The sequence below is a fragment of the Poecilia latipinna genome, unplaced genomic scaffold (assembly GCF_001443285.1).
Source record: "Poecilia latipinna isolate Pla-1442-1.1 unplaced genomic scaffold, P_latipinna-1.0 Scaffold668, whole genome shotgun sequence".
NCBI lineage: Eukaryota > Metazoa > Chordata > Actinopteri > Cyprinodontiformes > Poeciliidae > Poecilia > Poecilia latipinna.
The window spans coordinates 21,849-49,083 of NW_015113284.1; the positions used below are offsets into that span (position 1 = coordinate 21,849).

The window sequence follows — 27,235 nt, forward strand, 5'->3', positions numbered from 1 at the left end:
GCTGAGTAAAGTGATATCCTTGGCTCACGTCAGCGTAACACACGGCGGTGTCAGCCAGTGGCACGGCTAACAAGAGGCTGTCTGGCTAATTGCTTGTTGTTGTCATAGTGTGTGTTCACTTAGCACAGACACAAGGCTGCCAGAGCACGCTGTGTTGCGACTCGTGGTACCAAAAACAGTCGAATTCATGCAAATGTAGCAGCGGGAGCCTCACCCAGGAAAACGAGGGGAGTTCGAAGGTAATTCAAACCAGCTAGCATAATTGGAGAGACTGCATCTGGTGTAGTAGTGGGCAGGCAGACGGGCAGGCCCCGGAGCGTGAAAATAGCCCTCTCATGCCTTCATCTCTGGTGTACTTTTTAAAGGTCTGCTAACTATGAATACCCTCTCCCTGCCCTCCTTTTCTTTTCACAGCAATTGATTCTGCAAAAGGGGGGACACTTTAGCCTGTGCAGAAATTCAATTTAGGGTTATTACCCCGTATCAGTGATGTTCTTGCTAATTTGATTGCGTCCAGTAAAGTATCCTTTAAAAACAATCGAGGACAGGCTCAACAAAGATTGGTTTCGCTGTAGTGCATACATAATGAGCTGTCTCTGTTGGCTTGCCTCTGTCTCGTTGGTTTTCAGCTTTTTTTTTTCTTTTTTTTTTTTCACACCACTTACTCATTGAAGCAAAGTGTATTACCCAACAAGCATCTCATGATTATTTCAACAAGTTCTAAAAAGGCTGCCTTGTGGGATCGTTAAAATATTGATACGGATTATATGCTGTGATTGTTGCTCTGGCCGGGGAGAGAGGGCCTACAGCCATATGTTGATCTCTTTGTGTGTAGTGGGCTGTGATAAAAGGTGTTGAATGGATGCTGATCTGTGCTTGGAAAGTATCACAGCTTCCCTTTCGCTGCTGGAGCGTACCAGCTGCATCCACAGGTAGATTCCTTGGTATAGCACTTCATCATGTCCAAGAGCTCCAAAGTGCTTTACACAAGTCATCCACTCATTCATACGCACATTCACACACTGATGATGGTAAGCTGAGTTGTAGCCTGTTAAGAGGGAAGGGCGGTGTTCCTCGAGTTTGTACAGCTTCATATTTCAACAGCGATTGAAATATTATCAATCGCTGTTAGTTGCGATTGATAATATTTCCAAATAGCCTAAGCTGCATTTCTCATACGTGACAGAAAGATGTAACTTTAAGGCAGCTGACTAGCAGAACACATGGTCAGAAAGAGGAAGCGGCAGCTCTACGCTCGAAATAGCCAGCAAAAAACTTTCCACAGAACTTTCTCTTTGAATCTTAAGAAAAAGCCTTTAAAGTAGAGAAACAGTATGATGCACATTTTTAGCAGTTTTGTATTGCTAACCTGTTTAAACCTTGGTATACCTTAATCTGTATAGCAGGCCCTGACCTGATGAGCCTACAGCCTATATAGTTTATGAAACACACCATCAAAGTCTGAGACAATTCTATATTAACATAAGCCAATGCATTTCCAATCTGTCCAGTCGTTCTTACTGCTTTCTGGTAAGCTTACTGTGTCTCAAAATGAAGAAGGGAGTTGCAACTGAGAATGCATACAAAATTATATTACAGTTTGTGCAGATGTTTCCAATATAGAAACTTGAATTCATTGTCAAATATTGTAAGTTTAGCTATTATGATCCTAGCGTCGGTTTTTTCTTTGCATATTGTTAACTCATACTCGCACTTTGGAAAGACACTAGGAGATCCCAAAGTCATTTACACTTTCTAATTAATTACCTTCTGTTCATTGTCATATTTTAGTTCATAAAGTATGATTCAAGAACTTTCACATCATTGTTACCTTACAAACCCTTGAGGGAGCTCTTCCTCTCTTTTTATTAGCCAAATCTTGTGTTGATTTCGACTCAGGCATGTTCATTTCAGAATTATTCTGGTCCACCCTTCACAAACTCAAGCAATCAAATGGCAAATTCAAATGCGATTCCGGGTTTGAAGAAAATCAAGACCTAGGCATATTTTAGTTTGCTGAAGCAAAGTTTTGCACACAGCACAGTTAATTTAAATTATGTATGGCTTGTCATTGTTAGAAATTAGCCGCCCCCAGCTCTGACTGACTCCATGGCTCTGCTGCTATATTTGGGTGCTCCAGTGTTTGTCACCCTTCTTTTCTGTCCTCAGCCGGCTGCTCATCAAAGGCTCTCCGTCCCTCAGGCTTGTATGCCAGAGGCTTGCCTTTATCTGCCTACTTTTCTTCTGCAGACACTTGTACCTGAATGCCAGAGTCCATTAACAGCTTATTGACGGGATATGAGATGGCGTGTATCCATGAAGAATGGAAGATGGGGGGGAGCAGTAGAAGGGAGCGAGAACTAAAGAAAAAAGTACAGAAAAATACTTGAAAATGGAGAAGTAGCAAATTCTTTTTATGAGCCGTCACCTGTATTTCCCAATGAGTGGGGAAACTTGCATTTCACAATGGGTTTTTTTGGGAGCAAAATGGAGGAGATTATCTTCTGTTCTTAATGTTGAGTTTTACTTTTCACACTGCAGAGGGCTCGATTATCCCACCCCTACTTCGCCTCATCACTGAGGAGGCATTTCGGCCTAGGACGCAGAAAAAATTCAGTGTCCAATTTTGATCCACATCATACTAGCTAAGCACACACATTCTTAATGATCTCCAGATGCTGCTTCTCTCCCTCTCCCTTTCTAGTGCTGGCATTATCTGGACATCCACTTTGGACAACATGAAATCAAAAACCAGCTTTCCCTTTAGACCTATACAGCCATTGGATATATCATAAGAATTATCAGTATGAAAGGACTCGCAGTTCTTTTGAGCCCACTCCTTTGAAGTGTAGCTGGTGCAAAATGCCCAGAATGACAGGGCGCTTCCCTGCAGTCCCGCTGCTCGACAGATGGGGGCAGTGTCGTAAAAGCATTTTTCGATTTGCCCTTGCTCTTCTTCTGGCTTAACTCAAACATACATTCATTGCAGTCTAGATGTTTCACCTTACATATCCGTTTGCTCTGCTTTGTCAATATTGCCTCTCTAATTTGCCCTCCAATGCTAATGTTTGATTTCCTTCATGTGTAAAATGCTCTGTTGCTTGCTCTAATGGAGAATGCACATACATATATGTGTACTCGCTGTAACACATAAATGGCTCCAGTAACTGTCCAAATGGAGCCACTCAGCAATTAAACAGCTCCAATTATTTTATTTATGAAGAAAGACTTGAAGGTAACGTCCTTTGTCTGGTTCAATGTTATTGAACTGATATTGAGGCTGAAGTGGGGTTGCGTCTGACGCTGGCAGATCTTCGTATTGAATTGCCAACTAAAAGATGAATGCATGCAATGCTAACATATATCGAACATACCTGCTGAATAAATCAAAGAGCTGTCAAAGTAATTATATCCTTATACGCATTGCTAACTTAAACAGCATGGCGAGCTTTCCTGTGCTGTGTTTGTTTTTGTGTGTCAAGGACAGTGCAAGGGCCCCCAGCACCTGTGTACCTCTGTGTATACGTGTGTGTGTTTGTTCATGCATGCGTGCGTGCGTGTGTGTGTGTGTGTGTGTGTGTGTGTGTGTATGGGGCTGTTGCTCGTTGTGATTATGGAAGCTCCCTGCTCCAGAGCAGCTTTGTAACAGCATCTCCATTGTAGTGTCAGGATACCTCATGTCCAATTCCTCAGACAGTGTGATGCTGTGGAGCTGTCAGCAGTAATACAAGTGTGGAATATCAATGTGCTCCCTGGCCTTTGGGTGTCTGTTTCTGCATGAAATTGGGTGTCTGTGTGAGTGTGTGCCACTGTGTCCAAAGTGGAATTTTGTTTGCATTTCCTTGATACCAGTGCAATTTCTGCTTTATGAATACAAATACCTAAAGATGTATGTTTTCTTTTTTCTTTTTTCATTATGACAGTGGTAAAGTGGAGATATGTCATGGTGTCCAGAAAGGACTTATTACTTCTTTTGGTATGCACAGTTTTTTTGTAAATAGAATAACTTTATTTAAACCTAAATTTGTAATTTTTTATATATATATTAATTCACTTTTTCTAAACAACTTGTTAATCCTTTCTTTGTTTTGTTTCGTCCCCACATACCAGGCGGATGCTTCTTAATATATAACTTTGCTTCCCTTTACCTGCTTAAATCTTTACATTTTGCTCATTTACTCCACTGTTTATAATAAAAATACAAACTTTCAAATTGCAAAAATTAAAAAGATAAAATTATTATACTTATTTTCTTAAATGGCCCAAATATGTTAATAATACAGCTTTGTTTTAATTTAATTTGTGGGTTTTCCCCCAGTAAACTTCCCAAGCTGGGTGGTATTCATCCAGTGGCCCACCGTGTCTTTGAGTTAAAAAATGTTTAAAGTTGACAGGAAATTTTAAAATGTCACTAGGTAGTTATGTGTTATTGGGATACATTATTAACAATACCTAAACACCAACTATACAGTCTTACAAAAGACAAACATGAAAACTTCCCTAAAATCTCTTAGCCAAGTAAAGCCTGGTGGCCCGCCAGGCTGATAATACACTGAGGGAAACCCTGACTTTTTGCCAATATTTATTCACTCACCAAAGACCAAAGTACACACAATGTTAAGTTAGATGTTTAAAACATGGGAGATATGATGGAACAATATGTCGTTCATTAAAACCGTTTGTGTAACACAAACCGTTTTAAGAGACAAATTGGCAACATGTCGGAACAAAATCGGGGTATAAATTGCAGAACTAGAGTCCTTACCCACAGCCAATCATTTTGCCTCTTTGCCATTATATGCCTTTGCAGTTTTGGTTGGGTAAGAAACGTTGGCATCCACTTCAAGACATTTTGTACCGACCCATCATCAAGGAGCAGACACCAAGGAGAGGTTTCGTTCACACTTAAAAGAAATCTGACTAAAAGTAAGTTTTTTCTGCAGTACATTGAAGGAACGTGGTTTTATGACTCCAGTGTGGAGACACTTCTCTAAATGGAGATCAAAATTATTAAACTGAAAAATAGGAAAATAGCATAAAACAGAATTTAAAAAATAAATTTCTTTACATTGTAATTACATTTGTCACACTGGTTTGTTTTGTGTCGGATTTCATGGAAGTGATTGGATCTCTTTAAAGCCAATTAAAAGCACTTTTAAGACATTCACACTTTGGCTCAGGCGGGATGTACTTTTAATTACTTTCCTGTAAATAAGTTATATTTTGTAGCTTCTTATTAAATATTACTGGTTTCGTTTCCAATGTCCCAGTATGTTATGCAGCTACAGCGGTGTCCTTAAACTAGCTCACTAAAAGAGGATGTAGACATTATTAAACTTGCTAATTACACCTTTACACTGCATGTTATTAAGTGTGAAGTGTGCTTGCTGAGAGGCTTTTGAAATGTGTCTTGGTTCATGCAGTGGCGAAAGCTGTTTAGGTAATTCAAACATCTGTAATCCTTTGAAAATCCCTCTGTGTGTGTATGCTATGCAAGTATTCAAGTCCCCTTAAGTTGTTAGTTTTTTACTGTTTACATTAGAACCACAGATTTCCATGTAGTTTGTACTTAGGAATCATTAAACAAACATGACATATATTCTTCATATTCAGCCGCCCTCTCCAAGTCAATGTTTTGTTGAACCATATTTTACCGCAGTTAAAGCTGAACATTTTGTTTACAAACAAACTGCACTATGAGGATGGATTTCTACAAATTAGAAAGGTGAGGGATAAATTTCACCTTCCAAAAGGATCCTAAACCTAGAGCTACAATGGGATGGTTTTGACCAAGACACATTTGTGTGCTTAAAATGGTCCAATCAAAGTCCAGACTCAAATGCTTTTGAGAATCAAAGACTAAATCCAAAAACATGCTCTTCATCTAATCTGATTGAGATTGAGCTATTTTGCAAAGAAGAACTGGCAACATTTCAGTTTCCAGATCTGCAAAGATGGTGGAAAAATGACCCAAAAGACAGGCTGCTGCAATCCCAGCAAGGTGGCTCTTAAAAGTATCGATTCAAGGGAGCTGAACATCCACACCTGCCATAATTTTTAGACTGTTTGTACAAAAAAAAAAAAAATCTTTGTAACGTGCCAAAATGTAGAAATGTTAAATGGGCACTGTAGTAACTCCAAGTAAATTTAAAGGCCTTGACTTCAGAAACTACTTGCTCATCATAAACCACAGAGCAACAGGGTTGGACTGATTGTCAACAGAGTTCAAGATCTCTAAAAAAATAACAACTGAAACGGTCGAATCACTTACAATCCCGCTTCCAGTAATCTGACGTGTGTACTCATACTGTAAACATAAATGCACGAGGGAGCACGCGTGTGCACTTGCATGTCTGCATTTCCAAGGTTAATGCGAGGTCATTTACTGAGCAAATAGCCTTGTCCATTACCTTGCACGCAGTCTTTCTTTAATAGCTCAGATGCACATAAGTGCTGTCTTGCTTGAAACCCCGCTGTCTCTCAATCTTACAGTCAGCCTTCACACTCATCTCATGGAAAGAGAGCGGAATGGAAAAGTCCCATGTAGAGGCAAATCCGGCTGCAGCCATGTCTTGCATATCTAAGGCTGTCAGGATGGCAAGAGCAGCTGATATTGACAAGGTGGTGGGTAGCCATGGAAGTACGAGTGGCGCACAGTGTGAAGATCACTTGCAGCCTTATTCTAGCTGGGCCCGTGTCTGGCTGGCGAGCGGGACCCATTGCCAACACTCACAAAGGCTGTAATGAGTTTATTTCATGTCGGCTGTGAAAGTGCTCGTCTACGTCTCGCAGGCACTCAGACAGAGTTGAGGCCCATAAACACAAAGTGCAGCGTGTAAATCCCCACCGCCTGACATCTCCCAGCCTGCCCTCTATGGCTTCTGAGCATCTCTTTATTGGGGTGAGGGAAGGAGACATAGGATCCTCACCTGCACCCCTGAGAAGACTCCACGGGCCTCTCCACAAGCCCCCCTCTAAAGACCACCTGTGTTGTAATCTTTAATCTCTCCGGCTCTCGCTTGTATCCTTGGAGAGAACATGTTTTTTTTTTTGTTTCTTTTTTCCTAGGTTACCAGAGCAGAGCTGATCGCTCAGCGTCTGTACATGACGTGCCTGTTGTAAACATTGGCAGATCAAAAACAGCACACTGTGATTTGCTTTGGATCGTGGTGTTTCACCTCTGACGAGCGCATTTTCCATGACGTCTATGATCTCTGCTTGTGCGTCTGTGCTGTCCGGTCTCTTGCCCTCCATGCAACACAGTCTGCTGCTCCCTTCTGTTCGCTTTAAGACGGCTTTAATGTTGACCTGTCATTTGAATTTAGTGATAGGATTTTGAGGAAAAAACACCATAGTTTATAGTTGTTGCCATTTTTGTTTTTATGTAAACGTGAAGCGACGACGCAGGGGTGGTCTATTATTTTACCATGTGAACAACGAAAACTGTTGTTGAAGGCCATTGGCTAAACACAATATTATGTTTTTATTTGATTATGCATCTGTAAAAATTATATTCTTTATCTTATTCTGGTAGCATAGTATTTTCTGTGTACCTTAGATAGAAAATACTCTCTTAAATATTGCCATAAAAATAATTTGCATTTGCATATTTTATCCCATTTGAATGAACAGCATTATTAAAGTCAACACCTAACGTAGAATAAATGAGGCCTGGGCTCCATAAAATGTCCCGGACTGTGTTAGAGAAATACTTTTTAGGGCCTCTTACCTTTTTTGAGGACAATCATTTCTTTATAGTCAGGTGAGTTATTTAAATTAGGATGGAATAGCAGTAAATTAAATATGCCTTTCCATTATAAAGAGACAGACTTCAGTAGATTTCTTTAAAAAAAATCAGATTTTATTCTTCAATAGAGCAAAAACAAAATTAGTGATAATAGTAGACAGTAAAAAATCCATTCTCTCCATTTATTGTTGTAAAATCTCTTAATTTTGTTATCAAATTTGAATAATTCTGTCTTCCATCTGTCTTCTCACATCGGACCAAGTAATTTTGCAGGAGAGTTTCCACCACTTGCTCTCATTTTCTCACAGAAATAATGTTTTCCATCTTGTTTTGGCTTTCCACTTTATTAAACAAAGTGTGATTGCTTTTCACCTCCCACCGTATTTAATTTTTTTTTTATAAAGGTACTTGTCAAGAATAAACAGATACAAAACCACGCTCGAGTTTGGGCACGTGAAGATATTACATAATGGTCAAAATGTACATACAAAACTGAGTAAAAGAGCTATACTATACCAGTATAGAAAAATAAACTCAATTCAATGAAACTTTCGAAGTTTATAATCAATTACCTAGGACCAGAAGACTTGTTTTTCCATAATTTGCCTTTTTTTCCCCCGGCTTCAATCATTACTGATGGACAAAGATCAGGAAAACATCTTGATACAGCATTAACCTTTAACATGAGATATGACTTTTCATTCAGGCAAAAGGCTCCAATTACACAGACAGATGGCTTTAAAAGCCACATATAAATCTGTGTCATCAGCATACATGCGTAGTCTAACTGGATGATCTAGTTTTATTCCAGTTTTTGGTTAAGAAAAATGGGTTGAATTTGCTGTTTTGCCAGTGCAGGCCAGGTTATCTGCTAAATATCCGTATGTAAAGGTGCATCATCATCTCAGGCCCAGGTAGTCAAGATGGGGTCACCAGTTCGAGGAGCGGGGAGGAAAACACGGAGGAGAATGCAAGATGTTTGCCAAAAAAGACGAGTTTCTATCGCTCCCTCTCTCTGACATGGCTTTGGTGCTGGTTGAGGGATTAGACTGTGAGCTTCCATCACACTCTTTGTTGGCTTGTTTCCAGATATTATCTTTAAGTGTGAGCTCAGCGCCAATCTTCTCTTTTCTATTTCCCTCTCCCACCCCTCCTTTTGTGTATGAAGTCAGTGGTGTGAGTCATCCCAGGCTGCTCGGGGAGTGATTTAATTGCTCTCTCCCCTCCTCCTTTCAACATGCGTGCCTCGAAGAGGGCTGTCACTGACCCCTCTGCTCCTGTAAAAAAAACAACAAAAAAAAACAAAACACTTGCACAGCAAACGTTGGGCCACCCATGAAAACACATTGGAAATACCAACTCGGCGTACCCAGGCGATGCCGAAACAATGCTGCTGCGTCTGCTTTGCTTTGCTGCGATAACTTTTTGGTATTGTGCAGCCCTGCTAAGTGAGTGTGAGCACAATATGGGGAGATAACTCCCACAGCAGCAGAGGAGCTTTTGTAATTGCAGTTTAGAAGTGGGGGGGTGGGGATCCTTATGTCGCTTCTACTTTTTAAGTCAAGAGAATTGTTTTTTCATTGGTATACTCACTGTTATTTAAGCTAAAATCAAGTCATTTTAGCCCATTCAGAGAGAGGTTTACTTTTTTATTTGTTTTCTTATTTAAACCTTTTGATTTTATGTTTCGATGGAAAAAAATCCTTTTCTCAGTCTGAGAGGCTTCCCTTGAAATCGTAGCACCCATGCTGCGAGCTTCACACACTTCGTCGTACCGACATCTGTGCGTTTTTTCCATTCTCCTCTCTGCACTTGTGAGGTGAGACATGAGGTGGCACTGTTCTCGCAGACGAACGGGTTGGTGTCAGTGGGGGTGTGATTCAGAGAGAGAGAGAGAGAGAGCGAGAGAGTTGCCTCCTAGTAGGGAATGGCAGAATGTGATTAAATATAGGGGTCTGCCTTGACTTGGCAATACCCATTTGTATGAAACCCTTACAGATGAAAGAGCTGTTTGTTGTTAATGGGGGGAAGTAATTCTCACACCTCTGCTGCAGCTGAATCTCCTTCACGGCGACGTGGTCCACCGCCGACACTGGCGCCGTGATAGACGGAGCTCAAAATGGGGTGAGGAGGCTAAAATGCCACCGTGATTACAACAATTAGAGAGGCTGAGCAGGAAGTAGAGCGCGTTGCTCCGAGGGGGCCCCCCCGAGTGGAATTTTTCTCCCCTGTGATGCTGATGAGTGTCTCCAAGTTGTATAGCAGCAGACAGGGATCAATGGAGAATGCTGACTCTTGAGAATACCATGAATGTACTCTAGCCTGCCTGAGATGGCTACTAATTCAGAATGATTATGCAGTGTGGACTTTGCTCTCGGCCCAGTCTAGACAAACGGTACACATGAGGGCACTGGCGCACGTGTGCGGATGCAAGAAGAGAAAAAAAAAATCAAGTCAGGACGCACAAAGATCACACATTTAATGCTTTTGCTTCACTTATCTCCCTGCACCATCACCACTTTCCCAGATTTTTTTTTTTTTTTTGCTAGATTTAACTAAAGATTAAACTAAAGCCAAACAGATGTTGCCTCCATTGCTGAGTTTTACAGCACTGAGCCATCACCAGGAGGCAAAGCTTTCAGGAACACGAGAAAAGTCCTGATGCTTACTTTCAGATCCCCTCGCTCCTTCCCTCTCACGCTCATTTCAGCTTACACTCTTCATGCTACTTTGCCGCACAAACAGACGGCGCATTTCTGAAGGAGCCACAGCGCTCATCTCCAAATGCTGCTCTGATTTTGCGTTCAAAGGCTTCCAGATGTGTGTAGGTGTCAGTCAGTCACATCTGAACAGTGCACACCAAATTAAAGCTGTGATTCAGTGAATACTGTATGTTTACACTCTGCCTGGGCCACGTAGTATTTGCTAATGTTATTTATTTTATATTTTTGAATTCTTAAAGCTGCAGTATATTACTTTTATACCTTTTTTTTGTATATTTGTTAAAGCTGTCACTATGTCGTGACGGTATAATATGAAATAGATAATCTGCGAAAAGATTGAGCTCTTCCACCTCCTCTCTGAGCTTCCATATGAACGAATGCAACCAGAGCCAGGAAGAAGGTCATAGAAACGACTTACTGTCTCAGGACAGCTGTCACTGCTCTCAGGAAGATGCTGTAAGGAGCAAAGGTGATGAGGGGTATGAGTGATGTGTACACAAGCCTAATTGTCAACACCAAGATCCTCCTTCTGGCTCTGATTGGTTGTTTCCAGTTGGCATCAGGAGAAAGCAGAGGAGATCAATTTCTTTTCACAGGTTATCTGTTTCGCATCATACTATCACGACATAGTGACAGTTTCAACAAAAATATAAGTAAATATTTTTTATAAAAGTTACATACTTCAGCTTTAAGTGTCTAAAAGATATTAGATATTAAGTGATGGTCAAGACTTTTTAATGTGAAGAACTTGAAAATTAAAATGCGTTGATGATTTTGTACATGAAATGATTGTCTGTGTGATTGATTTTATTGATTAAATCTCATGTATGCCTCTCATCTTCTCTTGCAGCTAAGCTGGAACTGCAAGTCCCAGAACTCCCAGTGGTGGCGCTGCATGGAAAAGACGTCGCCCTCAACTGCTCCTTCAACCACACGAGTCCCTTCAACCTGTCCGACGTGACTGTGTTCTGGCAGCTGACTGACACCAAGCGCAGCGTCCATGGGTTCTTCATGGGGCAGGACCAGCTGACGGAACAGGCAGAGAGCTACGCCAACCGAACCAGCCTCTTCCCTTCCCAGCTGACCATGGGCAACGCTTCACTCCTACTACGAAGGGTGGCGGTTGCTGACGAGGGCAGCTATACCTGCTTTGTCAGAGTGCAAGAGTACGACAGCGCTGCCTTGCTGCTGCAGGTCGCAGGTGAGTTGAGTTGTGACATCTGTGACAGACGGGGTGATGGGGGCTGCATTTTTGGAGCAGTGGGATCACAAATAAACTGGTGATCAAAAGTAAGAACAGTTCTTGAACACTTGACAATATAAGAGAAAAATATAAAAGTTATAGGGCTGGACAATAAATCAATTACAACATATATCGCTATAAATATGTGTTCAATGTAAATAGCTAATATATCTGATAGAATATTAAATAATTTCACTGAACTCTGATCCAAAACCGCACAGTATTCTGGGGAACGTAGGCAGAAGAAAGGCTCAACCTCTCTATGCAAGGTTGGTGGCTCGCTCCTTGGCTACCTAGCAACAACCTGTCGAGTAACTTGAGCAGCAGCAGTTTAACGTTTCGCCACCATGCTTCAAAACTGCTTAAAAATAAGAAAGAACGGCATGGAGTGAAAACTGGATAAAACAGAAAAGGTCAGGGCAGCAATATTTCAGATGTTTAAAAAAAAAAAAAAAATGAATCAATGTTTATTGATATCGACTGATATGAAACGCTTGTATTGTGATATGTTTTTCAGCCATTTTCAACCTAATTAAATAGGCCATCTGGGGTTCGATTCACCAGCCTGGGGTTTTTGCCTCACGTCTTCTCCCCCTCTCTCTCAATGGCCAATTTCTGTCTGATTACTGTGAAGAAAGGCTACTAGAGCCTCACAAGGTCTTTGTTTCTAAACAGCATCTTCATTTTGCAGCAATGACTGTGGCATGGAGAACAATTACAACTAAAGTTCCTGATGGATACAACAGTCAACAATTAGTCGAAAGTATACAGGTCCTTGCTTTGAATAAGCTCAGCACATCTCTAGTCTTGGTTGGCCATCTTATTATTTAAGTGTTTTCATTTCCAAGGGACTGCTTTGTCTGTTTCGCTGTGTGACAAACTGTTTTTCTCTGCCATGTAGATCCTTTTGCACAAAACGTTCTTGAAACAATAACCCTTCCATCTCCACCTTTCACTTGTTTCTTTAGACTTTGTGCTCAGTCTTTTTCACAAACAGAATATTACCTTTGCGACCCAAAAACCATTACTTTTAGGGCCAAAGTAAACTTTGGATCACTTCTCTTTTCAGCAGTAATTTTCAACCATGAATGCCAACATGCTTTCTGCTTCAGCTGAAATGACTTGCCAAACTCCCCTCCAACAATACATGATTTATTATTAATTTTATATAAATGCCAGGGAAGTCAGATGCACTACTGTTCTTTATTTTAATCAGTTTTCTTTTGTTGATGTTTTTTGTTTTGTTTTTACCTGGTGCCTCAGAGTATGTGCAACTTAGCAAACAAATACGTTTTGCTCGTCTCTCATTTTCGGATACTTTGGAATATGACTACAAAGTGATCTTGACATTTAGGAAATTCTGTTAATTTTGATCTCCAGTGCAAGTGGCAGGCGTTCACAAAAACCTGCAATATGAACCGGTGTTGTAGCTCTGTGTAAAATACCCAAATAACTAATTAAATCTCAGGATACAAGAATAACTCAGGTGATGAACTTTGCAAAAGCCAATAAGGATGATTGTGTTTGCAAAAAACAAAACATATTTTTAATGAACTAAAATTAGAAACATATATTAAATTAAATTAATTTAGACTTTTTAATCAAATATCGGAAGCACCTCGAGATGTTTCCAGCCCATAAAGCGCAGGCACAGTTTCTGAGACGTGTTCACTAAACAAACAAAATAATACATTTTTAAGAGATCACTGCTTATTGTGCCTTCTCACACACACACACACTTATGGCACAGTTGATTTAGGATAATTTCTTCCCACAAGATGTAAACAGGTAATAAACGGCTTCCTCTGGGCTGCCGAGGATTGTTTTTTTGTCAATACGCGCTGATTGTGGTCCTTGTCATGGTCAATATGTGCTGACTTTGATTATTAGCTGTTGTCACGGTCAATCAACCATCACTAACATCTTCCGTCCTGTGAGACCACATTGCCCCTCTTCACAGTTGAGAGCCTTTTATTTATTTATAATGATATTGTGTGCCTTCCCTTCCTTCTCACATTTCTATATCTGTTGTGAGATTGCTTCAGATCCTCCCAGGAAGGATGTGTATTGGGAGGTGTTGATAGCTAACATTTTTTGATCTGTCAGTGTGTCCTGCAGTGACAAATTGGTTTGATTTTATGGTGAGCATTATTAGATGTTCTATTTTTGGGCTGCATTTGCGCTTAGTACTGCAAACTTTCTTCACGCTGTGCTGAAAGAAAATGAAAGCGGGCCTTGATGGAAATCTGTAAGTCAAATGCACAGCTGGAGTCGGTGCTCATTCTGTCTCGGTGTTGAGAGCCCCACTTTTTAAAAAGCAGTAAAGACAAACTTATTTAATCTCAACTTCAGCTCCTTCAGCCTTTGCTTTGCTGTGCCATGATTGTCTCTTCTTTTCTTCCTTTTTTACTTCTGTTTTACCTTTCGGGGTTGTAAAAAGGTGTTTTTCTCTCCAAGTCTGACAAAAGATCTTTCACCTCCTTCCTTCTACATTTTTGGTGCCATGGGCTGTGCAGTCTCAGATTCCACATGAGCTATCCATTTAGTGTTCTCCCAGGGACTGCCAGCTCTCTTTTTTTGCTTCTGCTATGTGTCACCACCTCTAGAGGGCCAAATCCCTCTCAGGGAGTTGGCTCGGTTCTCCAGAGGGAGCATCTTTGGAGTAAAGCAGCATGGCATTATTGCTACATGTAGAAGATGTCTCTGTCTGTAGGATCTGAGGTTGTCTGATACACTAAGCTCCTTAAATATAATTAGGAACTTAATTGGAAACATATCAGGCAATTTTGAGGGTGAAACTCACTGCAGACAACCTGAAAAGAAGAACACTGAGTCGGCGTTTCTGCTGTCCTTTTGTCTCAGTAGACTGTTTCATAAAACCGATACATCAGAGATGTGCAAAAAGAAACCCTTCTCTAAGCTGCCTCAAGCAGTTCTGTCCCACAAACATGAACTTTCACAGTTGAACCACAGCCAAAGGAGTTGGGGTGCAACACTCAGCAGGGTCAACATTGTTGTCTTGCCCACACCTCTAGTAGAATTGTATGCGTAATATTCTGTTTTTGGACACATTGTGATGTGAACATGGCTGATAATCATTTTACAAATGTCACGCAAGTGTGGCACCCAGACACATAAAGACACAAGGAGGTGGAAGATTAAGAAGCACATCCAGTATGTTCACTAAAGAGAAGATGACCACACAGACGCGGTACAACTAAAATGAAAACGTGTCATACAGCACACAGGAGAAACTATTTTACATGTTTTTATCTATAGGTGGAGGAAAACAAGCTGGTTGTTCCTTGCCAATGTGCCTAGGTGGGACCCATGTGAGGGAAAGGAGGGCTGATATATGGGTCCCATATGGGTTTGTCTGCGGGTTCCACGATGGCCCCACATTGGTTTGCCCATGTAGGGCCAGAGCCCACATGGGCCCTACATGGGCCCTAAATGGACAAACCCATGTGGGCCACCATATAGAGGGCCCATGTAGGGCCCATGTGGGCTCTGGCCCTACATGGGCAAACCCATGTGGGGCCATCGTGGAACCCGCAGACAAACCCATATGGGACCCATATGGTCTCCCCTCCTTTTCCCCACATGAGGCTCACCTAGGCATGCTGGCAGGGAGAGGACCGTTAAGCGAGTGCTAGTGAAGTTTTCCCCTAATTCAGAAAAGGCAAAGCTAATTATTATATTCATTGCAGTTGTCGTCTGTCGTTGGGACAATGGATTGTTCTTTGGATTCATCATCACAAGATCACTACAAGGATCTATGGTCACGGACTTTTGTCTAGCTAAGCGCTTTTATTTTGTTTGTTTATTTGATTTATGAATTATAAAGGAATGCAGTAATGACACTAAGAAGAATTTAGATGAAGGTGCTTTTGGAAAAAATCTTGGGTCATATTGCATCAATAATTGATTTCTAATCACAAGAGTGACAACTCTTTCAGTAGTTGTCACCAGTACCAATAGAGCTATCTATTTCAAAGTTCAGTCACCTACTGTCTAGGTGCACTTAACTAATGACAAATTCAGTGTCTGCTTATGGCAAGAAACGATGCTCATGACACACCTTAGGGGTCCTGATGTCTTTTTACCTCAGATAAACCTGTCACCAGATCTACTTACCGTATATCATTAGCCGGCTAACTGTTAGCTCTTCTTTCTGCTCTCCTCCTGCAGCTCCTTATACCAAGCCTGAGGTCACGTTGGAGCCTGAATCCAACCTGCGGCCTGGGGACGAGGTGGCCCTGACCTGTGTGGCCTATGGTGGGTATCCCAAGGCCGATGTCATATGGCAGGACGGGAGCGGACGCAACCTGACGGACAACATCACAACTTCAGTGGTGGCCAATGAACAAGGGCTGTTCACCATGACCAGTGTGCTGACCGTCGTGCTGGAGCCCAACAGCTCCTTCAGCTGCAGACTGATCAACCCGCTGCTTAGTGAAGAACGCTCCATCTTTGTCACAGTCACAGGTGGGTGAGGGTTTTCTCAGCTACTCTGTGCTGGCTGGTGTGCGTGTTTGAATTTCATCACTGCACAATCTACAGACCAGTCTTGTTTCCAGTGGAGCATCTCCAGAGTTTCTCATTAAAATGTTGTATACTTTTGTGAACCAGTCTCTCTGCCGAGTTTTCCCGCTGTGGAGTTTTAACACTGTGGAGTGTTTTTTTTTGAAGCTGCAATGAAACCACTGGGAAATAAAGAAATTTTTTCTTGCACTGCAGAAAGCTTTACCTGTCAGTTCTTTTGCATGGTTAAGTTAGATCAGTGGGGGATATTTTCTCTAAGTGTAGTCAAGTTGCTGTTTATCAGAAACTTCAAAAGATTTAGCAGTATAATGAACTCATGCGCAAAAAGGAAGTGACTGGTTCTCTAGATGTTCTCTACAGGAAGTACCCTGTCAACCGTAGACTGGTTTCACATGTTTACCTTTCTCAAATCACTTACACTCTACTTGTGACAGCAGCGATGTGATGATTTTAATGGTCTTTTCAGCCTCACCTCAAGGCACCACCCAGCCGTGTCTCCCTGGCCCTGCTGGTGTATTCTCTGTGTTAAATGTGACGAGAATGCCATGTAAGGGTGGGCTAGGGCTGGGTCTCTAATGGGAGCAGCACTGTGTGAAATGGCTCATAAATAAGAAGAGGTGGCCCAAGCTGGCTCTCTGGTCTGCAGCTGGTGCTGGTGCTCGGCCTGTTGAGATGGAGGTCAAGGCAGAGGTCAGGGAGTGCTGCTCCACTGGGCTGGGAAATGACTGTGCTGTCTGGAAACAGGACGGCCGATTGGCAGGACTGGACGGCTGAGTGAAGGTGGCCTTTCTAACAGTTTGCTTGCCCTCAGAACAGGACAGATAACCAGTCAGAAGGACCAATGGGGAGGTGGGGAAGTATTAAGCACACAATGACAATACAAATATAACTGGAGAAGCTGTTTTGGTAGTGTGTTGCTGTGGCTACCTTTGGTTTCTCCATTTTATGAGACTGATGCTCTTCTGCAGGTTTGGTTGTAGTCTATCATTTAGTGCCTCTGCTGCGCCTCTCATTCATTTGGATGGCTCATTTGTAAAATTATTGAGTAAGCCACATAAATAAATTAGTGACGGGACTCTATTTAAAATTTTTAATCAACTGAATTACAGGGTGTGTAATTCATTAATCTCAGTTAATTGCATTTTATTCAAAAACTATATGTCAACGAAGCAACATTTCCAATTGAAAGGCCAGATAAATTGTTGCATAAATTGACAGATATTTATTGTTTCTAATCTGTTATTTAGGTTATTCAACCATCAAATCGATGCAAAGTGCTGTAATATCATTCCTATTATACCACTGATCATTCATGAAATTTATTTCAAAAAATACTTCTTTGGAAATATGAAGTATGGCGTTGACATTAGCGTTGGGGACGTCTGTTCTTGCTGGAATATGTTTGGCATTGAGATGGTATTTCAGGCTAGAATTGGTTCAGTGATAGGCCAACTCCTTTTAGCACAACTTGCACACAACAGTCTTTTCCAGTATCCCATCAGGCTGCTTTTTTCTAAAAAGCAAAAATAAACCCCATGTGGGTCAAGAGAAGCAGATTTGTTGTCCATTGTTGTTGTTTGTGGATGTTGTCTGTGCATAAAATTTACAGGCCTACCAGAAACACACAAATACAAAGGTTCTGGCCAGAACAGAAATGTGAGTAATTGCATTAAAATTTTTATCTATCTAATTAATTAATTAATCAAAATGAACCCATTAAAGTACCTGCCATCACATAAATGATTTAGGTCACTTTGCATTTGTGCTGGTTTTCATTGCATGATTAGCACAGAGATTGTAAGCCTGTCAAGCTAAACATTTCGCCTGTCCAGATTTGGTTCCTTGGCATGGATGTAGAAGAGACCAGTGGTGAGCAGAGATACGATTCAAGGTCTTAAAATACAACAAACAATCATGGCATAAGCATAAAAGAGTCTAAAATGGTCAGCAGGAACGTTGCTCATTTATTTTTTGGAACGACAGCCAAGGGACACGCTGGAGTGGCATCAAAGGACACAGATACTCATTCAAATATATTACTGCTGCTGCTCATAGGAAATTAATGTCATTACCTTTAGCCTGAGTGTCACGGGCCTCTTATTCCTCTGACTGATTTATTCTTGAAATTAAAAAAAAAAAATTAAACATCACAAATCATATCCTAAGAGTTTTGGGCTTTACTCTTTCTCTGGATTCAGAAGCAGAAGGTGTTAACATTTTATGTAGTTGTAATTTGACAGGCACCAATTCTTTCAATCTGACAGACTGATTCCAAATTTGACTGGTTCAGATTTTTTTTTTAATCCAAGGAATATAAGAGGAATGTGCTGCATGTTCCTTAATAGAGTCTGTGTTGTTGAATCCATCCCAAAAATAAAGGATTTCAATTTTATCCCTATTCATGTATCAAAGGATGTGTCCATAATCATTATCTGAGAGTTACTGAGCTTCAAACCAGTGCATAAAAATATTGTGCATGCTGTCGACTGTTGTGTTCATAGAAATCTGTCAACAAAATGGTGCAAATTCTTAGTTTGATGCATTTTTATAGGGAAAAAACTGATTGCAGTGTGTCTGATCACAAATCAGAGCTGATTGCAGGAAGATTTGCTGAGCCTAATCTCTAGCTGATTGACTGGTGCATTATTAGCTGTTGTGTCTATTTGCGGCTTAATTTCAGTGTGGTAACACAAAATTTCAAGAAACAATCCAGCAAAAGCCTCATTCACAAAATAAAAGATATTAAGTCACTGGGTGAAAGAAGAGTTTGATCCCCAAACAAAACATGTCTTAAAACTGGGCAGACGACTCTCTTTTATTTTTTTCTTTGGCAAGCATAAAATATTTCTGACTTTCTGATGTTTTACACACCTTAGGATGAATTTTGATCAGTTAATCTTTTCAGAAACTTTAGGCGTATTGTTGCTTATTGACATGACTAATTTATTTCTTCTTTAGCCACCTCTTTGTTACCCAGTCTTTCAATGTCCTTGTAAGACTGGGTACAAGAACATTGTAAGACTGTTCTTACAGTCTTACAATGTTCTTACATTGTCTTACATTGTAAGACTGTTCATTGTAAGAACAGTCTTACAATGTTTTTGTAAGACTGAAAGGACGAAATCATAACCCATCTTTAGTCTTTCATATGAGGAAAGAACATTCTCGTCCAAGAGTTTTTTTTTTTTAAACACTGTGTTGAGTTCACTCTGTCTCCTCTAGGGATGGGTGAGATGAACTTCAATGTTCATCACCATATTTTGTGTTATCTATTGCAAAAATGAGAAATGGGACGATAAAAAATAGTAGCTTGTATAATAATAGATTATATGTCTATGACCAACTTACAGATGATTATAGAGACTACTTCAGGACACCACAAAAATAAAAAAACCACAAAATTTTACAGCTGTTAATAGTTCTTGTCATTCTCATGGAACCTACATAAAATAAATGAATACATAAAAAGTAATAATCTCAAAGATGCATTTAGTTTTTGGAGGTTTCTATGCATCCTACTTATCCTGATAATTCAAGATTCTCATGATGATAAAAAATAATTCACTGTAATAATGATTTTACACCCTTGGTTGCCACCACGTCTGTTTGGTTGCCAAGAAGATGCTGTCTGAGTCAAACTCATTATTTCTCCTCCTACAAATGGAGGAGCTCAGCATTGGTATCATTCAACCACATCACATTTCCTCAAGCCTTTGCTGAATCATTGAAATGTTGTTTTGCAAAGTTTTAGACAGGCATGCATATGTTCTGTTCCCGAAGAATGCAAGGTGATGATACATTACAGAGCAGTGTCTTACCAGCTGTGTTTCGGTGATTGCCTTCATGGTAATTACGAAGCTCCTCCGGTGTGGTTACGGATCGAAAAATCTCGCTTGGATTTCCAGGTTTTAATAAGCAACAGCTTTCAAGCCTTTGGCAGATCTACTATCTTGTCCCCGACATCCTTGGCCCATTGTGCTGGAGAGGTTGGAGTGGAAGAAATTGATCCAGTCAAGAGGTGTACTTTAGTCACATAAAGAGTTGTGATCAGGCGTTTCTGGAATTGATTTGAATTATCGATCTTTGCGCTACATGACGACATTCTGTCTTGTCAGTAGGGGGTCAAATACTTGTTTCACTTTCATTCATACCACTTTAAGGAATGGCTTTCTTTTGGTTTCTTTGTTGATGTTCTCTCTCTTGCCATTAAAGTGAAACTATTAGGAAACTTTGAAACTTTCCCTATGAATGAGAGCAAATTGACAAAATGAAAAATAAACAAAAAATAAGACACCAAGGCGTTTTCCATCTCAAGTAATCAGTTCTTAGAAAACTGACAGGCCTATTTGTACACAAAATGATAAAGAAAACCAGACTAAATCAACAGACCCCACTAAAGAAAAAAACCGAGAGCAGAGCGAAAGTCTGGAGAGAAGTGAAGCTGCTTAAGTGCTATGCAGCAAAGACTCTTTAAAGGGACGGCAAAGGAAACAAATCCACAAGTAAACCTAGGGAAAACCTGTAATTAAAGCGTTGGTGACTGTGGTTTTCTGCAACTGGGTGCACATGAATAAGAGTCATTTCTCAGCTGGAGTGCTACAGCGCAGCTTGATGATGGCCCAAGCTGTTTGTAAATACACAGAAGATTTATAGTATAGCGCGTGGCAAGATACAAGGGGGGCTTGTTTGAAATAAACCCACGTTTGCGTTTGTTTACAACAGCTGGTGTGTGCTTAACAGTTTCTGTAATTAATTTTGACCGAACAAAACTCTTCTGCTGGAATTGCTTGGTTGGTAAAAACTAATTTGTCTGCGGTATGCACTGTAAAATGAGCACACAAACACACTTTCCCAGCCTCTCCGGCAGCGGTGAATCCAAATATGTGCGTTGATGAAATCTGCTTAACATTCTGAAGGGTCCATGAAAGAAGGAGGAAAATCTGAGAGGAACTGGAGAGTTGCAGAAAGAGAGAAAAAGAAGGAGGGAGGAAAAGAGAGAGAGAGTGAGGCTGGGGCAGGTAGAGAGGGAGCAAGCATGTTAAAAATTTCACACTCTTCCCAATCTCTGATTGAAAAATTACAATTCTAATACCAATCTCCCCCAGGCAGAACAGGAGTTTGACAAGGTTAATTCTGAGAAAATGAACCTTTTACCCATACCGAGCGGAGCACTGTGTGGTCTGCGAGTTGAGTCAACGGCAAGTCAACCAAGTTAATGTCACCCCTTTTTTTTTTTTCCAGAAGTACCACAAGTTAAACTGGTTGGCTGTATAATCACGGTATATGTACTCAAAGTTTCCAGACGGATTTGTGAAGACACACCGCAGAGTGCTGCCCAGGTTTTCATCAGCGGCTGGGAATGGGAAGCGTTTGTGTGTTTGGGATATTGATAGATTTGCAGAGGGAAGCGAGGCTCGGATGCGGGGAGACCCACAGGAACAGCTGGTATTAATGAAGAGTCGAGTGATGGAAAGGAACTGCTTCGGTCTTCAAATGAACCGTGGCCTGTCTGCATGCATGGACAATGTGTCTGAGCGCCGATTCCTTCCTTTCCCTACACCCTCCAGTCTCGTTGCCATGCACCGCCTCGTGCTCCGACCCCGTTCTGAACATTTTCCTCTGCTTTAAAAGAAAGAGGGAGGAAAAAAAAAAGGCCAATGGGAGCCTTTAAAGATCCAGGTCTCCACTCTATGGGTTTGGGACGTTTTTTTCTATATGCGTATTTTTTATGCGTTTCATCTACAGCTGCAATGTGAATGCTGCAGTGAGCTGTCTGATGGCTTGGGTTTCAGGGCCTGTCACTGAATCCCCCCTGTCCTCTCTCAACCCCCTCCACTCCGTCTGCTTCTTCTCTCAATGAGGATGGCACCATTTCCCCAGCATCACTCTGCTGGCACAGCATTTACAGTGAAAAGTGTGTGGATGGAGATAGAGTGGGGAAGGGAAGTAGATAGAGAGATGAGCCGGGGCGATAGAGAGAGGGAGCTACAGAGTGGGGTTTAGAAGAAGGAGAAGTGGATGACAGAAAGCAAGATGGAGACAACGACATTTGCTGAGCTCAGAGCTGTGATATTATGGCCTGATGGGCTTCAGATAGACTCACTGATGAGCAGCAAGACAACCCCGCCCTCCCTGGAAGAACTGTTACTGAATCCCACTCTGTGGTTTGCTATAATCCCGCTACAACTTGGCCACATTTGTGGCGCTTAGCAGCAGAGCAGATGTTTGTATATTACATTTTTCAAGGATATTAGTCATGCCAGTTTGCAACAATCTGGGGCGACTGCAGCTCTGTGGGTAGAGTAGTTGTCTTGTGATCAGAAGATTGCAGGTTGGATTTCAGCTTCTTTCCTGTCACATGTCAATGTGCCCCTGTGCAAGGCACTTCACCCCAAGTAGCCTACTGATCTGCGTGTTGGTGTACAAATGTGTGTGCGAATGGCTCTAGTGCAAAGCTCTTTGAGTGGTCAAAATGATTGGAAAAGCGGAATATAAGTTCAGTCTAATTTCCTTATATTGTGAGATTCCCATGGATGTGAACGGGTTGAAGCTAATGTAATCACTCTTAGATTTACACAAAGTATTAAAATAAAATGTGCAACTTGACCTAATTGCTTCAGTTCAGAATAAAAAGAAATATACTGCTGCCAAGATATTATAACATTGCTGAATATAGTTAACAGTCCTATTATATCATTCATTTATATCTTAGCTTGATTCACAAATTTGAGCAACAAACTGATTAAATACCAATCATTTTAGCTTTTGAATGCCTTTTACCTCGACTGTTCAATCATTTTTTCCATCCTGCTAACACAAGTAACACCAAACCGATATTAGCAGGCTAGTTAGTTGGGCTAGGTGCCCAGCTAACTATTTAGCTAAGGAACTAGTGCCTGGCTTGTACTAGCAAGCTAGTAATAGCTGCCCAACTAATTACATTTAGCTAAGCTTTCTGGCTAGGCCAACTAACTATCCTGCTACATTTAGCTGGTGTACCAGAAGCAGGTGCCACATATACAAAATCTATTAGCCTTGACGCAGACTGCTGTATGTCTTCCCGTCTTTCTCACTTTGCCTGTTTCCTGGCTGATTACTGTGAATAAAGGCTAGTTTTGCCAAAAAGTCTTGGAAAAATACAAAAAACCCCAACATTAACTTAACAGGAATGATGGGTGGCATCCCTTTCCACAGCATAATTGTGTTTTTCTCATGACTGGAAATATTTCCAGACAGTGTAATTTGTGTTTCTTATAAGCCTTCTTTTACCCAGCTCGTCAGCAATAAGCAGCAACTGGAGAGGGAGGGGCGGCTCTGCTTTACTCTTTGCCCCAAACAAACTCCTGCCAGTCCAGCACTTTCTCCGGTATCTCATGTTGTTGAAACATAACTTTAAATAAAGGTTTTGGCTCATACGGGAAACTGGCCTATGCTTTGCAGTAACTAAATGTATAGAAAATTGAATCAGGGGCACCTTGTGGCTCACTTGTGCAGTCCTCAATGGAGCTATTCTGAGTTTGATTCCCGGACCAGGCCATTTACTGCATGTCTTTCCTTCCTCTCGCTTCCCCTCTTCCTTCCAGGTATGGATGATAGAATAAAGACCACTAGTAACACAAGACCTCCTTAAAATAAAAAGAAAGTCTAAGTCTGCACAACATATCAAAAATGTTATTGCAACATCAGTGTATGTAATAATAATAATAATAATAATAATAAGGTCCGCTTGGAATCCAATAATTGTTGACTAACATATTCTAAGTGTTATGAAATTGTATTTTACATGTGTAACATTGTGTAATATTCTTTGTCTTTTCCAGCTGTAGTAACATCCGGTTGTTGATTTTTTTTTTTGTGATGAGAAAAGTGTCTCCATTGCAGTTTTACTAGCACACTTTTCATCAAAAAAATGTGTGTTTTCTTAAATTGACGTTTTCATTAAGCAAATTTATTTTCATAATTCCAATTTGCGCCGTTATATGGTCAATGGAAGCGCAGCTACTGACATGGTATTTTATGTACCTCTTTAACTACTTAACTATTTGCAGTGAAAGCCAAGCAGCCTGCATGCAAAGGATTGTATGCCATGGTAACACGGCATTAACACCATTTTGGAATATTAAGAAAACCTAAGTCTTAAGAGAGTCTTAAGTGTTTAAGAGCTAAGTCAGAAATAGCGTTTATGGATTTTGCAGAAAGTATCAGCTTTTACTGCAGTTCTTTGTAGTTTAATTTAAAAATAAACACCAGGAAGTGATGAGCTCATGTTTGTCTGAAATCAAACAGATCCAAAGTTAAGTCTAACTCTAGAGCTTTAAACATTGTTTTTGCAATATTTTTATAGCTCGTGTCGAACGCTCTTCCTTCCTCTGGCCCAGCAAAGTTATTATCGGTTTAACACTCAAAGCCAGCTGGACGCCCCCCTGTGAGCTCCTACCAATGAGCCAGAATGTGCATATGCTGGTGTAGTCATCTCGGAGTTAATTACTTTATTTTTAGAATTTCACCTTTCTAACCCCCTTTTTAATAGATATTTCCATAGAACACATACATTTTAAACAAGCCTTCACTCGGTAAATCAAAGTAAAAAAATCAGCTTTAATTGCCGCAGAAACATTGACCTTTGTCTTGCAGAAACATTTCAGAGGTGTGTAATAATATTTTTTTTCTCTCTCTCCAGTATCAGAGGTTTTCTAGCTTCTTATGTTGACAGAGTTTAAGTCTGATGTGACTTTACCTTCTAAATAGCTGCTGTCATGTTATGAAAACTTTGTGTTTATGTGTTAAGGAAGACGGGAGCCAGCTGATTCTTCTCCAGGTAGTTTATTCAAAGCAGATGAAGCCTTGGGAACACAGTAAGAAGAAGTAGATAAAGAGTAGATACTATAGTGATGGATGACGTTATCGGCTAGGATTGTCTGTACCTCAACTTTGGTTCTTCGGCCGACAAACTCTCCAATCTCAGTCAGACCTCAGGTCCACAAAGTCCTCTAATAACATTTTTAGCACGCATTATTCTTTTCTCCTTGACACTGCAGATATTGGAGGAGAGTTTTAAACATTTATATGTCTTAAAAACATTGCTGTAGCAGCACCGTCTCGCCAAAGGGCCAAACAGAACAATGCTGAGCAACTGTTTGGCAGAGCTCGCTGCTGTTCTGTTTGCGCACTGAGATTTACACGTTCAATATTTTACAAGCATATTTGTGCCTTCTATCAACTTAGAGGCTCTTCAGTTGCACAGCCTTAGATACAAAGTTTATTTATTTATTTAATTTTTTCCCCCTTCTCGTTACCGTGCCGGTCCATGTTCTCCCTGAACAAGGACTAATTTAAATGCAATTAACAGAGCCTTCAGAGAAACAGAAAACAGCAATATAAATGGATCTGTTGTCAGTAGAGCAGCGAGCGGGCAACTTCCTCAACTAAGCACTGTATTAATTAGGGTCTGGTGAACAAATAGGTCTTCTTTCTCTTGCTGAATGCAGCCTCTGTCTTATCAGGAGGTCAGCTAGGAAAACAACCAAATAGGCAGATGAAGTAATGTGGAGCATCTAAAACAAACCCAAGCAGGCAGCAATGGCTGCATTGTAAGCACATTAATTCCCATCAGGATTAATAAGTGAGGGTACTTGTAGGTGTCACCGGTGTTAAAACGTTTTGAGTGGCTTTTCCTGAGCTTCCATTACAAGAAAGTTTTATCTTTGTATTATGGCCACAACAATGCCATTTATCACATTCCCAGTTTTGTTTTTTTTGTTTTTTGTTCCGCTGCAATTTTTGCCAGCAGCTCTGAGGTACTGCGGGGTTTGATTCAGTTGTGTTTAGTTTGTGGTCTGCAAGGCTCTTATAGAGCAGAACAGTCAAAAAGATGAAGAGCTTCCTCTCTTTCAGGCCGGGATTAACTCTCTCTGATTATTCCACATCCATTTGTCCATCTCAACATCGAGTCTAAAAGCCTTTTGGCAACGTCTCCGTGTCAAAGTCATTTTCTTGGCACTGCTCACAGCTGACTTAAGATTAAGAATGTTTTTTGGACATTTAGGGACATATTTGCAAAGGAGTTTGCATTTGTTTCCAACTTAGACCCAAGAGCAGATCTGCTGCATCAAAGACCTCTCTCTGCACTCCTGCAAAATTTACATGAGGCGATATGTGTACATGCATTTCGGTCAAACTCTGACTGTTGTTATGTTTAGGCCAAACTAAATGGATTCAGATTCTTAAACAATATGTGACAAATATTGTGACAAAAATATCCTCTGCTGGAAGCGGGGATAAGCACGGCGGTCTGTTTTGCAACTTTGCAAAGAACTTCTCCGTGATTTTGCAAAATCTCTTCTTGTGAGGTCTGCCTAATATTTTTAATTTGATTTCATCTCAGTTCTGTTCACTTATGTGGTGCCAATACACAACAAATGTCGTCTCAAGGCAGACATTTACAAAGAATGAATGCTAAAATTCAGAATACAAATCTTATGATTGTGGGAAGACGTCAAACATGCTGAAGGCAAAAACAGGGAACTCAAATAATTTAAGTCAGAGGAAACGTTTTTATTATGACATCTTGTATTCGGTGCAGACTACATTCATTAATCTTGTAACGTGATGCATTTTAATATCAGACAAAGCTCTTTATCTCCAAATTAGTCGGTTAAAGATAAACGCAGTTTAACTTTCTGATATAGAAATCCCTCTATGATGCACTTCTCCAGTCAGATGTTGCTCTTAAAGTTTTAAATAAGACATAGTTCTCTTGTAATTAAAGTGATAATATAATACATATTCTTCCTCTATCTATTTGATCTCTTTTGCATGGATTGTGTTTTCGGCTGAGGAACTGCAACCTCATGCTAAAAAAAAAGTTGGAAGTTTCCCCCGTCTGCTTGATCCGATGGGCGTGTTTGTGTTGGCTTGTATTTTGTGCATTCTTCACTGCAGACTCATCTGTACATGTACAAGTTCATCTAGGAGTAT

General features: G+C 40.7%; 1 protein-coding gene across 4 annotated transcripts in view; it reads left to right on the forward strand.

Annotated features, from left to right (window-relative positions):
• The window catches only part of cd276 (CD276 molecule), an 85,907-nt gene that overhangs the window by 10,778 nt on the left and 47,894 nt on the right, over positions 1–27,235 (forward strand). For all 4 annotated transcript variants that reach the window (XM_015044323.1, XM_015044321.1, XM_015044320.1 and 1 more), the window contains exons 3-4: positions 11,321–11,671; positions 15,905–16,201. In XM_015044323.1, the coding sequence (XP_014899809.1) occupies positions 11,321–11,671; positions 15,905–16,201 (648 nt within the window). The remainder of the gene's footprint in view (positions 1–11,320; positions 11,672–15,904; positions 16,202–27,235) is intronic.